The sequence below is a fragment of the Perca flavescens genome, chromosome 13, assembly GCF_004354835.1.
Source record: "Perca flavescens isolate YP-PL-M2 chromosome 13, PFLA_1.0, whole genome shotgun sequence".
In the NCBI taxonomy this organism is placed as follows: domain Eukaryota; kingdom Metazoa; phylum Chordata; class Actinopteri; order Perciformes; family Percidae; genus Perca; species Perca flavescens.
This window is the reverse complement of record NC_041343.1, coordinates 9,828,399-9,842,242: the sequence shown is the minus strand read 5'-3', so window position 1 is coordinate 9,842,242 and position 13,844 is coordinate 9,828,399. Positions and strand designations below refer to the sequence as shown.

Below are 13,844 nucleotides of genomic sequence, written 5' to 3'. Positions count from 1 at the left end.
TTTCCACTGAGTTTACCTTTCATCTGCTGACATGACAGAGCCAACGCTGACACCTCCATGCCAAAATGCATACATTCAGCATAAGGAACGTGTCTGTAAATTCACGCGCAAGAGTTAAATGAACTTCCAGAGGTTTTCGTTTGTAGTTTGCGATGCTTTCAAACCATAGTTTCTGTATGTCTGCATGTACCTCCCTCCACTGTTACTCTGAGGTTTCTCCTTTTTTCCCCCTTCTTAAAATGGTTTTCCTCATTCGAATGGAGAGTCTAAGGATAGTTGTATGAGTCAAGTTGTTAATTTTGGGTTGTATAAATAAAATTGACTTGACTAGTTTTATGCTTTTAGTTTTCTTTTTATCCTCCTTGTTATATTTCTTCTTCTTTTCTATTCAGCCTTTCTTTAGAGCTGACATTGTTTTCTTCCCTTTGTCCTCTTTGTGATATGTTCCTTTCTCTGCCCATATTAATGGCTTGTAATTGTGGTGACCTAGAAATACAAGCCGCAAGCATAAATTTACTACACTTATTTATTTTCCCTACACTCTTCCAAGTCCTTGGCTTGTAAATTAAGTCTGACCTACATGTCTGATATATGCTAGGAGATTAGCAACCTGAAGAGCTAGCCTGGATTTTGCAAGATTAGCTTTGCAGAACTGTCCCGCACAGATCTGAAGATCCAGACAGAGAGCCTAAAAAAAGGGGGGTAGGAAAATCTAGAGGGAGGCTGACAAAGTTGAGGATGTAAAGTGGCATCTAAGGGTCAGGAGCATGGTGAGAGATCGTGGCGAGTGAACTGTATTCATTAACAAATACACACAAAGGTATAGCTGAATCTTCACATCTGGATTGTCATTCGCATTTTCACTTTCATTTCCTTTCTAGTAGTAAGGGCTATTGATTTTTCTGAACCGCTTGTCTTGATGCACATGTCTTTTTTTTTTTTAACACCATTTTATATTTGAACCCCACGTTCTGTCGGTGCTAAACTCCTGTTACCCACTGAACTATGTGACCTGTAATTAGAATCGGCCGCACCAGCAGCATATTGGCTCGTCTCAGCTCCACATCTACGGCTTTTAGCAGATCAATAAAGAGACAATGGCCAGAGAGAAGGGGAGAAAACTCTAACACTCATGCAAGAAAGAGATAAACTGTGTGTTTGAGGAAGTGGCTTTAGCATGAAGATAGCGGAAGAAAGAAATGAATAGAATGAAGCAGACTGAGTCTCCCAGTGAAGCACAGACAGAAAGGGTCTATAGTCATCAAGGAAGTGGCTGGATAGCATTTGTTGTGAGGGGAGGGGCGGACGTAGAGGGAGGGCAGACCTCATCGACCGAGGTGGAACAGTGGCTCACACACACACACACACACACGGCATACCCACATACTCGCACCAGGAAGCCCAGCAGAGGAAGGGGGTGGGGTTGTGTAGGCGGCGTCCTCTCTCTTTCTCTCTCGGTGTCCAGACGACTTGCTCTGAAGGGAAAACACTGATGTGTCCAGGCAGGCCCTGAATAAGGGAATCTCAGGCTGAAAAGAGAGAGAGAGAGAGAGAGAGAGAGAGAAAGAGAGAGAGAGAGAGAGAGAGAGAGAGAGAGAGGAAAAAAGAGTTATCATGGAGGAGGAAGAGGAGGAAGTGCTGTGCTACTTGGACAGGGTGCTGCAGGAGGAGGAGGAGGAAGATGTGTCTGAATATGGAGATGGGGAGCTGGATCCCATCACTCCGTTACATAGACAGTTCAAGGTGAGACAGCGGCTAGACAGCTGGATGCAGGGGATACACACACACACACACACACACACACATGTATGTGACTAACCAGTCTTATTAGTGTTTGGTGTGATGTGGCGTCACTGTGAGCTGCTACGTGTGCCTATGAGCCATCTGTGCTGCAAGAGTGTGCTGTAAGAGTGTGTGTGACAGCCATTGGTGTGTCAGCGTGGCCTGATGAGGCAGCTACTCTGCAGCACATGTCTCCTTACTCTGCTAATGTTTAAAGACGGCAGGTCTGTTTCTAATAGTAACTTTTGTGTGTGCGTTTTTGTGTGTGTGTGTGTGTGTGTGTGTGTGTGTGTGTGCTCCTCCCAGTAGATTAAATGACAAGCAGTGCTGCCTGCGTTGTTGTTCCTGGTCACACTTGATATCAGCTCCTTTATCACACAGAATAAGAGCAGAGGGCACAATTAAAAAAAAAAAAAAAAAAAAAAAAAAGTGCAGGCTCAGGACAGCAGGTTGTTCTGGAAAAATCCTTTCACCGCTCATGTATTTCTCATCTTGCCTGCTCGCCACACAGTAGCTCTTTTGTACAGCGGAGGGAAAATATTCCCACTGTTGGAAAAAACCGTTTCCCCCCTCCTTTCCTGTTTTTTCTTCTTCATCTTGCTGTGACATGTTTGTCACTAAAAGAGTAAGCTTTACACGTCACCAACAGATACTTGTTTACTTTGACAACAAAATGCATTTGTTTAGTCAAGGGCTAAGCAAGGATCTGGCATCTCAGACTTTTAAAAAGTTAAGAAATATTGTTAGAGAAGCTCTGGGATGTAATTGCAATAAATAAAATGCAATGACATTTATAAAAAAAAACAGTGTCTGAAGATGTGGACACATATGGTTTGCAGTGCTTAAAATAAATGGTGAGCTGCAGCAGTACTTATATCAAAGAAGGATCTAAGATGACTCATTTCTAGTGCTGCTTTTGTTTTGATATTTAGTCAGAAGGAACATTCCGTTTCTTACAAGGAACACAGGCTTGAAACAGGCTCCGAGGCTCCGTGTCATAGGCTTAGACCCTGCTCAATACATGTGCTGTTGAAATCCTTCGTGAACTTACTGAGGTGATTGTGAACGCAGCTTGATAGGTGAATGACGTCCCCTCACTTGGAAGCTTTCCGCAATGTATTTAAAAGAGACGTGATCTATGGAAATCACTCCTGGTTCTCTTCTTCTGATTGGCTTTATAGATTGTCACTTGTTACTTGAGAGAATCAATCACAGGGAGATTAAGCATCAGCATTCAGTGGGGGTGCATGGGATGTTGATGAGCAAGTGTTCACATGTAACATTTTAGAGTTATCACAGATTTCGAATGTGTGACTTGCATTCATCGAAACTACTACTAGCAGGACTCTGATGAAGGTGTAACCTTACATCGAAAAGTTAGTCACGGTTATGCACCTTTTTAAAAAAAAAAAAAAAAAAAAAAAGAAAACTATAAATTAAGAAGACCTCTGTGTTGCACCGGCGATCTTTTTACTCTACACTGTCTTGTCCTGCCCTGGTTGCACCGGATTGTTGTGGTGTGCAGAAGCACAGAGAACTCTCTCTCTTTTCTACTTGAATAGTGTATGTTGTGTATTTTATAGGTACATATCTTTAAACTGGGATAAAGTATTACTTTCTGCTAAATCTCTGCTTTTCTCCAGCAAACACATTCCTAATAGTCCTGTTATTGAGAAATGTAAAGTATGTATTGTGCACATACTGTACACCTGCAGTCTTGAGGGATAACATCGGTGTCAGAAGGTGGACGTGATTGGGTTAAAACCATAAGGTCATGGCTCCTTCTTTCTCTTATCGGGCTGGTGTGCTGATATCATTTTAAGGATCTGATGGTGTTAATAATTCATTTTCCTTTTCTGCTCTCACGGCAGTTCTTTGCCCTCCCTTAAAGTACATATAACACTTCAACGTCATTTTTACAACTCTCACTTTATTGGATTTTATATTTAATATTGTCTGTTGAGCAGCTGGAAAGTGTGACTGACAGCCTGAACAGCTGTTGACTTACTGTTGAGCTATATGCAGTTTGTTATGGAGGAATATTTATGAGGACTGCTTGTGTAGCTTTCACACCTTTTTAAAATTGTTTTGCTCAACACATTTTTAATATGCTTTATACATATAGTGGCCTGAGCCTGACTTGTTTAAATCATATTAACACCACTGTGGATTTTTGCCGTTTGGAGTATGGTGTGAATCACGCGGCAAGCATTAATATATCATTGTTATAAGCAAGGTTTTTCCTGGCTCAGGATGAGACTACACACTGCAGTTAGCATGATCGGCCCGCGTGCAGTAAAGGCAATGAGTCTGCGTTACCTTATTTGACAGAAATATATATACGCATTTTCCTGTTATTTCTGACAATTTGATAAAGAAAAATGTATATTATGCTTGAGTAAATAAAACCGCAATTAACAAAACTGGTTAAAAAAAACTTGACTCTGGAGATAAAACTGAGATTAGCTCTCTTACTCAAGTTTATGTTTCCGCTTGTTCCACGGTTGTTTGGTAACCTGCTCTTAAACACATTTAGAGAGGATTTGAATGGCTATTTTTCAGATTCTTGTCATTTTGGTGCTGTTCATGTTCTGACATGAAATGAAGATAGATTTAATTTTGTCATTTATTTCAATCACTCCGGTGTGCACTTCCAACACATGATATACTGTAAGTTACAATTTGCAACAACAATGTACACATCTCATGATCAAAAAAGAGCAGAGAGAAGAACAATCTTAGTTCAGCTCCTTCTCTAAATAAGTTACAAGGATGGTCTACCATAGATGACCTGCCCATACTCTCAAGAGCCTTTTAAAGCACATGCACGCACATCAAAATACACCCAAATATTAAACATAAACTCATTCAATTCATATCGTCCGACTATTTGGTCTCTATACATCCTCTTAAGTTGAATAGTAGTAACATTTGAAGTTATTTGCCAGAGAATTCCACAGTTTGACTCCACTCACTAAAACTTGCATCTGCTTTAATACATATTACTGTTTAATAGAATGTGAAAACAGAATTTGAAGTGCCTTCTAATCCAGTATATACTTTGCTTTGTTTAGGACTGCAATACTGTTGGACACTTTTGACTTTGTATTAACCACTCAGGTTTTATGGTCTGTAGTTACACCCAAAGTAGAGGAGTTAGAGACATGTGCATCATGTGGATTGGATGGCGATATAATGGCCGATAAAGGTGTAAATTGAAGTAAGTCTGACTTGTGCGTCTCATCCAATCTAGTATGTTTCACTGATTCCTGCGCAATGCATGATGGGATAATGTGCTGTAGAATATCAACAGCAAGACAAGTTAAGCATTTCACCTCAGTTTAACCTTTTTAGTTCACTGCTTGCAGCCAGAGTTCTCACCTTTCCCGCCTTTTTAAGCATTTAGAATTCTCACTCAAACTGGTGTTTGGCAATTGTTAGGATAAAAAGATTAGTGTGTCTTGTGTTGCTCTCGCTCAGTGTTTCTTAAACACGATTAGGGAGGTGACTTCCCTGGTATTGGAGTCAAAATGCGACGACTGCCTGGAAGTACTAGGAGTAGGACTTTCCCACAGAGGAAGCAAGTCGTTAACGTGTTTTCTGATTCCCTGCTGCTCATTCCAGCACACGTTGGATGTGTGTGTGTATTAATCTCATGTTTAACTGATGCGGTAACTGCAGTGGCAGCGTGCGTGTGTGCATAATGTATAACTACATGTCTGTTTTATCCTGCAGGGAGACATAGAAAAAGGACTGGAGATGAAGAAGCTGGTGCTGTCAGGTTTCTTGGCCAGCGAGGAGATCTACATTAACCAGCTGGAGGCACTGCTACTGGTGACACACACACACACACACACACACACACACACACACACACACACAGTAGACAAACATTGTTTTGAACTAGACAGTGTGTGTGAATAATACAGCTGGAGTGAAGTAGAGCTGGGCGATGTTGAGTAGATCAAATTTCCCGGTATTCAATATCGATATTTCGATATTGTAGACTTGATTATTGGTGCTTTCACAAAATATTTACACAATGAGATTTGTGATTAATAATCATCAGTAATGTAGATATAATGACTACGTGGGTAAAGACATATAGTAGAACTGTTAGTTTAGAACAGTCTGGTAAGTTCAGAAAAGGACATTACTTTACTGTAATGCAGCCTTTAAAACCAGGAAAAGACAACACTTGTGTCATAATGCGATGTCCAAAATTTAAGACGATATCTAGCCTAATATATTGATATAATGTTGATATATGCCCAGCCCTAGGGTGAAGATAATGACTTTCTGACACTCATAGACATTCTCTTGTTGTTTGGGAAAAACAGCATGTTGAGGCTCATGTTGCAGTGCCGCTGCTGTGTGTCTTTTAGTGGTTAATGGCCTCACTGACAGCAGGACCACAGTCACAGCCCTTTCCTGCAATGCTTAACATAAAATGAACATGCTTCCCTATACTAAGCCACTATTTCATTTCCTGCCACTCTCAGCCACATGCCGCAGTTTGACCGACATGAAGTTAGTTTGACATCAAACTGTAAGTTTGTTTTATGGATAGTCACACAGCAGTTATAGTAGAAAACCTCTGCCACTACAGCACAAAAAGCTGTAGTCAGCAGTCAGTCAATGAGGTAAACAAAAGATTGCAGTAATATGGTCAGTCTCTCAGTTCCTTCTCTTTCAACCCTCAGTGATGACACAAGATACAGTTTCGAGCAATAAAGAGTTTGTTCCTGTCCCCCTTCGCTTTAAAATTGAGAGAATTGAGAACACTTTTTTTTTTTTTTTTTTTTGCTTTGTTGCATTTCTTTTTATATTTGGCAGTCTCACATTGCCAGACCTATCTCCAGGGTAAGGGTTAGGGTTACCCTATCTCACGGCAAGGACAAGTCCATTGTCTTTAACCTGTTGGTTCAAACGCCTAACAAGCCACCTCACTGTGCCTCAGAGACAAAGACCCACCTACACATTGTGATGACAAACCTGTGTTAGATAACCCAAAGTAAAGTAATAGAACTGGTTCAAGATTTAGATAGATTAGGAATATAGATTTTGTTATACTGTACAGATAGCTTATTATTTCTAACTATTTAGATATTGACTTCCCATATTTAAATCTATAGCAGTACATTGTTTGTGAATACATTTAAAAAAAAAAAAAAAAAAAAAAAAAAAGTCTGATTTCTTACAACTCTGTAAATTGGCCCATGTGTCTAACATGTAATGTAACATGGAAAGATAAATGGAGATGGAAATTCATTCATCTGACTGACACTGTTGATAAAACCTGCTCAGGTCTGTTCAGCTCTGCCTTTATACAACCACTGCAACCAGCGAGAGGCTGACTCACCATCAGCCCGAGAGAATGGTTGTTTCCATGACGTGAAAGCGTTTCTGTTTATCACTGTAATTCAGTGTCCCCCCTCTCCCACGTCCACTCCACTCATATCTATGATTAACCGAGTTTGCGTACAATCTGACCGGCACAATTACCTGCCCTTAATTGTGCTTGCTTTAAAAGCCTGCTTTGACATTAGACAATAGGGTTGGGTGTCATTCAAAAACTTTCAATACCGGTACCGATACCGGTTCCTGAATGAGATTCATTTTATCAAAAAGAAATTGCAACATTACACAATACAGTACACATCTTTTAGTTTTATTTTCAGGCTTCTTTACAACTATGTGACAAACACTGTATTGAAGCCTCTGAAAATACAACACACACACACACACACACACACACACACACACACACACACACACACACACACACACACACACACAAGCCCCTTCTCTGTGTGTAACGTAGAGGTTTCCCTGCACGCCAACAAATACTTTGTGAAGTTGATGAAAAAGAATCACTACATTTTTTAGGTCTGATGTCTTACTTTACTGTTCTTCATGTTTTTACTGTAGTTGACCTTTGTGAAAGATAGATCCTTGGTTGTGTTCACTCAGTCTGTTTGTTCTCTCCATGTCTGATTATCCAGCCCATGCGCCCTCTGAAAGCCACAGCCACAACCTCGCAGCCCGTCCTGACCATACAGCAGGTAGAGACCATCTTCTACAAAATCCAGGACATTTTTGAGATCCACAAGGAGTTCTACGACGCCCTCTTACCCAACATCCAGCAGTGGGACGAGAAGGTCACCGTGGGACATTTGTTCCAGAAGTTGGTGAGTCTGACGCCTGCCCAGAAACTACGGTGTCTGGGTCTTTTTAATTTTCCCTCTCCATCATTTGCAGGGTGCAAGTAAATGAGTGTTAAAGGGAGAATTGTCAGACACTATTTGTACTCTGTGAATCACTCTTCTAAATTACACTCTGTGTGCGTAAGTGTGTGCGTGTGCGTGCGCACTCCCCCATGTCTGTGGTCTAAGTGCATTAGCAGAAATGTTGCAGTCTCCGATCCATAACGGCGTCATATTTGCGCTGGATTATGTTGCTTAAACAGGCGCTCTCAGTACATAATGTAACAACATCATTGTTATGTGTGTGCATGTGTCTGTTTATAGAATTAGCAAGGCTCCCGGCTCCGTTATTCCTCCCTCCGTGTTACATCATTATATTGTCAGATTAGCAGCGCATGATGCAATTTGAACAGGGCTTCTCGGCACATAACATACTATAAGAGCATGTGCATATGCAGTGTGTCTCTCTTTTAGATACTCAATAAAGGTGCCCTGCCATACAAAACCGTTTTTACTTGCATTTTTTGAAATATGTTAGGTCCATATGTGTTTGTGTTATGTTGTGAATGTAAAAATGAACTGCTACCTCCTCTGTCAGCTCTAGCCACTGAAAAGAAATAAGCAGAGAAATCAGGCCAATTACAAAAGCTGGTCAGTCTGACATCATGTTGCCTGAGCTCATTACTATTCATTAGCTCGCCCAGTTGGGCTGGGTAAAGGATTCTGACAGCCAGGCTCTCATTGGCTAGCATTTTAGCCAATCAGATTTAAACAGCTTAGCTTGTTGAATATTAATGAGAACTGGCAGAAATCGAGCTGAGTCTTCCTGTAGGCTTTCTATACCACGCTAGAATGGCTTGAAACAAGGTAACCAAGGCATTTTTTCCACAAAAAATGTTACAGAGTCCATGGTAGAACTTCAGCCATTACCACAAAGTAATGAAATACGTGTGGCAGGGCACCTTTTAAATGTGATTGGCAAACTGTATACTGATACTAGGCTGATGCAATGTGCTGTAATAGAGACTTTCAGCTGAGATGCAAGAAACTGGACTTTTAGTAGGCAAAATAAATCCACACAGAAATCTAATCTATAAATGAATGTGCCCATTCAGTGTGTAAAATCCAGAGGCAGTCATCGTAAAAAAAATGTTCAAACTTTAGTGGCCATTTTGACCAATTTGAAAGTCCTTTGGTACTGAGAGCAGTAGTGTAGCTGGTATGATGGAAGTAAATAAACCTTGGCACACTGTGTCCTGTTAGTTCACCCTGACTACGTCCCACTGTGGGTAGGAGGTAACAGAATATTGTGGTTTATGATTTTCCTGGACTGGAAACTAGACAGACAAGCAAACTCTATTCAGAAAAGTGGTAGTGAACTGCTGTAAGCCTCTTCTTCCAGACAGTAACAACAGGGGTTTTGCTCTACAGTCAGGAGCTCAGAATAGCACAGAAGAAAGAGAACAAAACCATGATTTTAGTTTTATTTTCATATGCTCACATACAGTATTATAGCCATTACTAAGGTTCATTTTTATTGTGTTCGAATTCTTTCTTTGTTTTTGCCCTCCAGTTTTTCAAAGTGTTATTACTGTGTCTTTTACGGCCACATTTTGTGATAGAATTTTAAAAGATAATGGGCAAAAATCTATATTACCTTACCTTGCATCATTCCACAGCAATACATATCGACTGTCATTGTGGATTGGATGTTAAATAAGTATTGAATTAGCTGACTGAAACACAAAAAAAAACTTTAGTTCCAACTTCCCTGACACTTATGAGAGATGTAGCTTTAGAACTCTCCCTTCAAATTGTATGACAATAACCGGATAAATGTGATTAACTGATGTGGGATCAGCGATTAAACATGTTCCGTATTCAGTGTGCGCCATGTTTTTGGATCTTAGGAGATGTAATTTATTCTCGCTAATGAGCTGTGACTTAATCATGTCCCATAATGAGAGATCCTGTGACATTTTGCCAAGTCATGAGTACATTGTTGTTTTGACTGAAGCACAAGAGTAAGTGTGATGCCAGCTCAGACAAATAAACTCTTTAGAGCCAAGACTTCTATTTTAGTCTTTTAAGAAGAGAAGTAACTGTATAAAGTTGCTATTTAATATAATGTAAAAAATCTGGCTCTACTGGCCTGTGATTCAGTGTGCAGGGGACAATATCATAGCATACAGTTGACTGCAGGCCTGGTCTGATTATCAACTTAGTTTGTCACCAAATCTTTTTGGACAAAGTCAAGGTGTCCCATTGTTTGTTATCATAAGGTTGAATGTAAAGCTGCATTTACATGCATCTGGTGTGTTCATTCACACCCCAGTGACTCAGCTACAGATTGTTTAACAGATGTAACAACTCGGCTGGAATAACTGTGTAAATTTGATGCCATCATTATGAGGAACCGGCCTTATTCTGATATGAAACGGGGCTCCCTGCCATGTTGACATCTTTCGCTTTTGGTTTTCAACACCACACAAAGGATTTCAGGTACATTTTGACATCTTCTAAAAAAAAAAAAAACACGTCAGCCAGAGTTATTTATTAGCAGTAACCCACTATGACTCAAAGATTGCAACTTCCAAATATACAGTGGGTATTCAAGACAACAGATTAAATGAGGTTATAATCATACAATATTATTAACGTAAATAAAGCACAAGAAACCGTTGAAACAGACTTCCGTTTAGCAGTGTTTCTCACTTTAGCACTCAATGAACTAGCATCTGGTTTGAGCCTAGCTAAGCTAGCTAGCTGGTGGTGGAGTGGCTAGCTACAAGAAAAAACTGAATCTGTAACTACTAGCTACTGCAGATTGTCCAGTACTTAACTCCTATGTGTTTACAACAAGACAGTTAGGTGACCAAGGAGACTAAGGTTAGCTAGCTAACATCTCATCACAAAACTGACCAGCCGTAGTGGCAAAATAATAACTTACCAGTCACAACACCACAGAAACAATCAGTGTATGTTTAAAAGCACACTTTTAATACATTTTTGGTACCTATTGAAAAGTGTCCATAGCAAGAGTGTTGAAAACTTTCAAGTACCGAAAGTTAGCGTTGAATTTCTGGTCAGATTCTTAAACTCACTCATTCACAAGTCACTTATTCTTTGGGGTGATATTTCCTTTTTTTAAATCATAATTCTGTTAATTTTGGACTGTGTTCTATGTAACTATTTTTTGGGGGGTTTTGTACAGCTTTGAAATGTGTTAGACTATTAACTCAGGGAGATTGATTGAGCTTATATTTAGTAGCAGAGAAAATGAACAGAGCTCCCATTTAGATTCTCGCCCCCCTTCTTCTCTGTGGACCCCAGGAGTCGCACCACCAAGTAACACCTATTAGTGTAGTCATCAGCTCCCATCTGTGCTGCGTATATGTACGTACATGATCATGTCATGTGGCAGCTAAACATTTAGTCAGAGTTGCAGTGTGAGAGGACAGATGGCAGTGTAATTATCTGGTCTATTCCCTACTGCTCCTTGTCAGCAGCATGGAGGCCTCTGAAGCAACAAAGAGGGACAGAGTTACAGAAAGCAGACATACAGAAAAGGGATAAAAGCCAGCCACGGTTTCAACTTTTCTCACCTTTTTCAGATAAGAGTACTGTAGGGCTCAGCTGCAGCCCATGACTGGATCACATTTGACAGTCCCTGGAGGTATTCCAGGGACTTTGATAATTTGGTAAGTGGGAAGGGTTTAATCTTGCAGCGGCCATGCCTCTGAAGAGCTCTTGGCCTGATAAAAACTAATTTTAAACACATTTCTGAAGACATGCATCCATCTTTTGACACCAACTCTAACTGTAATCCATATATGATGTTATTGTGGTAAGTGGATTACTGCTAGTGCTTACCTAACCCGCGAGTGGCGTCTCTAGCAGTGGATGGCAATGTTGGTCAGTTCACCACTTTGGTCCAGACTGAAATATCTTAGCAACTATTGGATGCATTGCCACAGAATTTCAGACATGATGCATGTAGACATTTATCCCAAGGATATGCAGCTTACTGACTTTGATGATCCTCTGACCTACTGTATGCTCTAGTCTAGTGCCACGTGAGGTTGACATTTTTGACTTTTAGAGAAATTTCTAAACAACAATAGCATGCATTGTCTTGAAATGTGGTAAAGGCAATAATGTCCCCCTCAGGATGAATATTAATAACTTTTTTTGATCCCTTAACTTTTCACCTAGCGCTATCATCAGGTCAAAATGGCAATTGGAATTTGTCAAATACTTTGGTTTATGACCAAATACTTGCATCCCCGTCATTGTACTTGGTGTTAAGTGCTCATTAACAGATGTTAGCAGGCTAACACACATTGTCATTGTATACATGTTGGCTTGCTGATGTTAGCATTTAGCAGTGAGTCATGTCTGCCTGTCGAATCTTAGTCTTCAGGACCCAATCTTCTGCTCTGGGCGGGCAAAGCAGAGAAAGGGGAGGTAACCTTGCTCCTTATGACCTCATAAGGAGCTCGGTTTACACCTATCGCCATTTCTAGCCACTGGGGGACCATAGGCAGGCTGGGGGAATGCATGTTAATGTTAAAAAACCTCATAAAGTGAAATTTTCATGCCATGGGACCTTTTTAAGCTTATTTTGGTTTAGGTTTATTTTACTTTAAGATTTGAATTTGTTTATGAATTATGCTGTGGCCAGACAGAGATTCTAGTTATGATTGAGTATTTGTAGTGAAATCTCCTTGGTTTGATTGTCCTCTGCAGTCGCTAGTCACATGAGTGTGCACTACTGACTGAAGTTTGAGTGTGAAAGATCAAGAGGGAACTATGTTTATTGACCACAGGAGGAACTGTGGTTAATTGTAGACCACAGAGTGCTGCACGTACAGCATTTGATGCAGTTGATAATAAACTGGGATTTCACTCAGCAAGTTAGTTAGCTACTGTAGTCAAGCAGAATACGGATGCTGCTAATTGCTAAATAGTTATCATGCGGATGCCAGCTAGACACTTTGTATACGAGTGTTGAGTAGTTGGCTGCATTCAGTCTTTCACTATATACGTAGCAATTATATTATTATATATATTATTGCTGTGTTTGTTATTCATAACCATATTATAACCATATGACTAGTGCTTAAACCGAGTAAGGCATCCTCTAAAATAACATCTAATCAAAAATCAAACTGTGTGCTGTGTGTTGCATTCATAGCTGTAGAATCCTGCAGAAGATATTGTTAGAAACATGGTTTGCCGACAGCATTCTGCTGTCCAACGTGTCACTGAGGATGTAAGTTATTTACAGACATTTTTATCTCCTAGAATGTGTCTATTTCTAGTCAAGACTCTAGATCCCCCCGACCCCCCTCCCTGTTTCATAACCTCTCTCCTGTTTTTTTTTTCCATCTTCTCCTTCCACTCTCAAACACAAGCTGTTGTTTTCCCACCCGCCACTTTGACCTGGGATCTTGTTGTTTGAAGTGTAGGTGCTATGGTCGCAGTGATGGACGGAGCTGGAGAGGTGTCATATTGGTCACAGCATGTCCAAGAAACATAATGAACTGATGAAAATACCACGGTCATGTCTTTAAGTTTGGTTTGTACCTTCCAGCAAAAAGTCAAAAGTCTCGATCTTTGGAAATGTGATCACACATGGCGGTTTCTCTCTTCCATTCAAGGTTTTGGTTTGACATGACGGAAGTCTCCAATTATGATTAGGTGATATACAGACAGTGACACTTGTTTGGCTTACTTCTTGCGTTAGTCTATATATGTGGCTAAATGTTTTTGTCAGTATTTGTTGTATTTTCACGATCATGTGTTCCCATGAAGAATGTATTGATCTACAACATCTTCTTTTAAGTGTCATAT

At 40.2% G+C, this 13,844-nt stretch overlaps 1 protein-coding gene across 2 annotated transcripts in view; it reads left to right on the top strand.

Moving 5' to 3' along the window:
* The window catches only part of abr (ABR activator of RhoGEF and GTPase), a 139,746-nt gene that overhangs the window by 62,172 nt on the left and 63,730 nt on the right, over positions 1-13,844 (top strand). The window contains exons 1-3 of one of the 2 annotated variants that reach the window (XM_028596340.1): positions 1,423-1,743; positions 5,518-5,616; positions 7,788-7,973. In XM_028596340.1, coding sequence (XP_028452141.1) covers positions 1,615-1,743; positions 5,518-5,616; positions 7,788-7,973 — 414 coding nt within the window. In that variant the 5' untranslated portion in view covers positions 1,423-1,614. Of the gene's footprint in view, positions 1-1,422; positions 1,744-5,517; positions 5,617-7,787; positions 7,974-13,844 lie in introns of those variants that run through there. The other variant, XM_028596339.1, reaches the window with a different exon arrangement.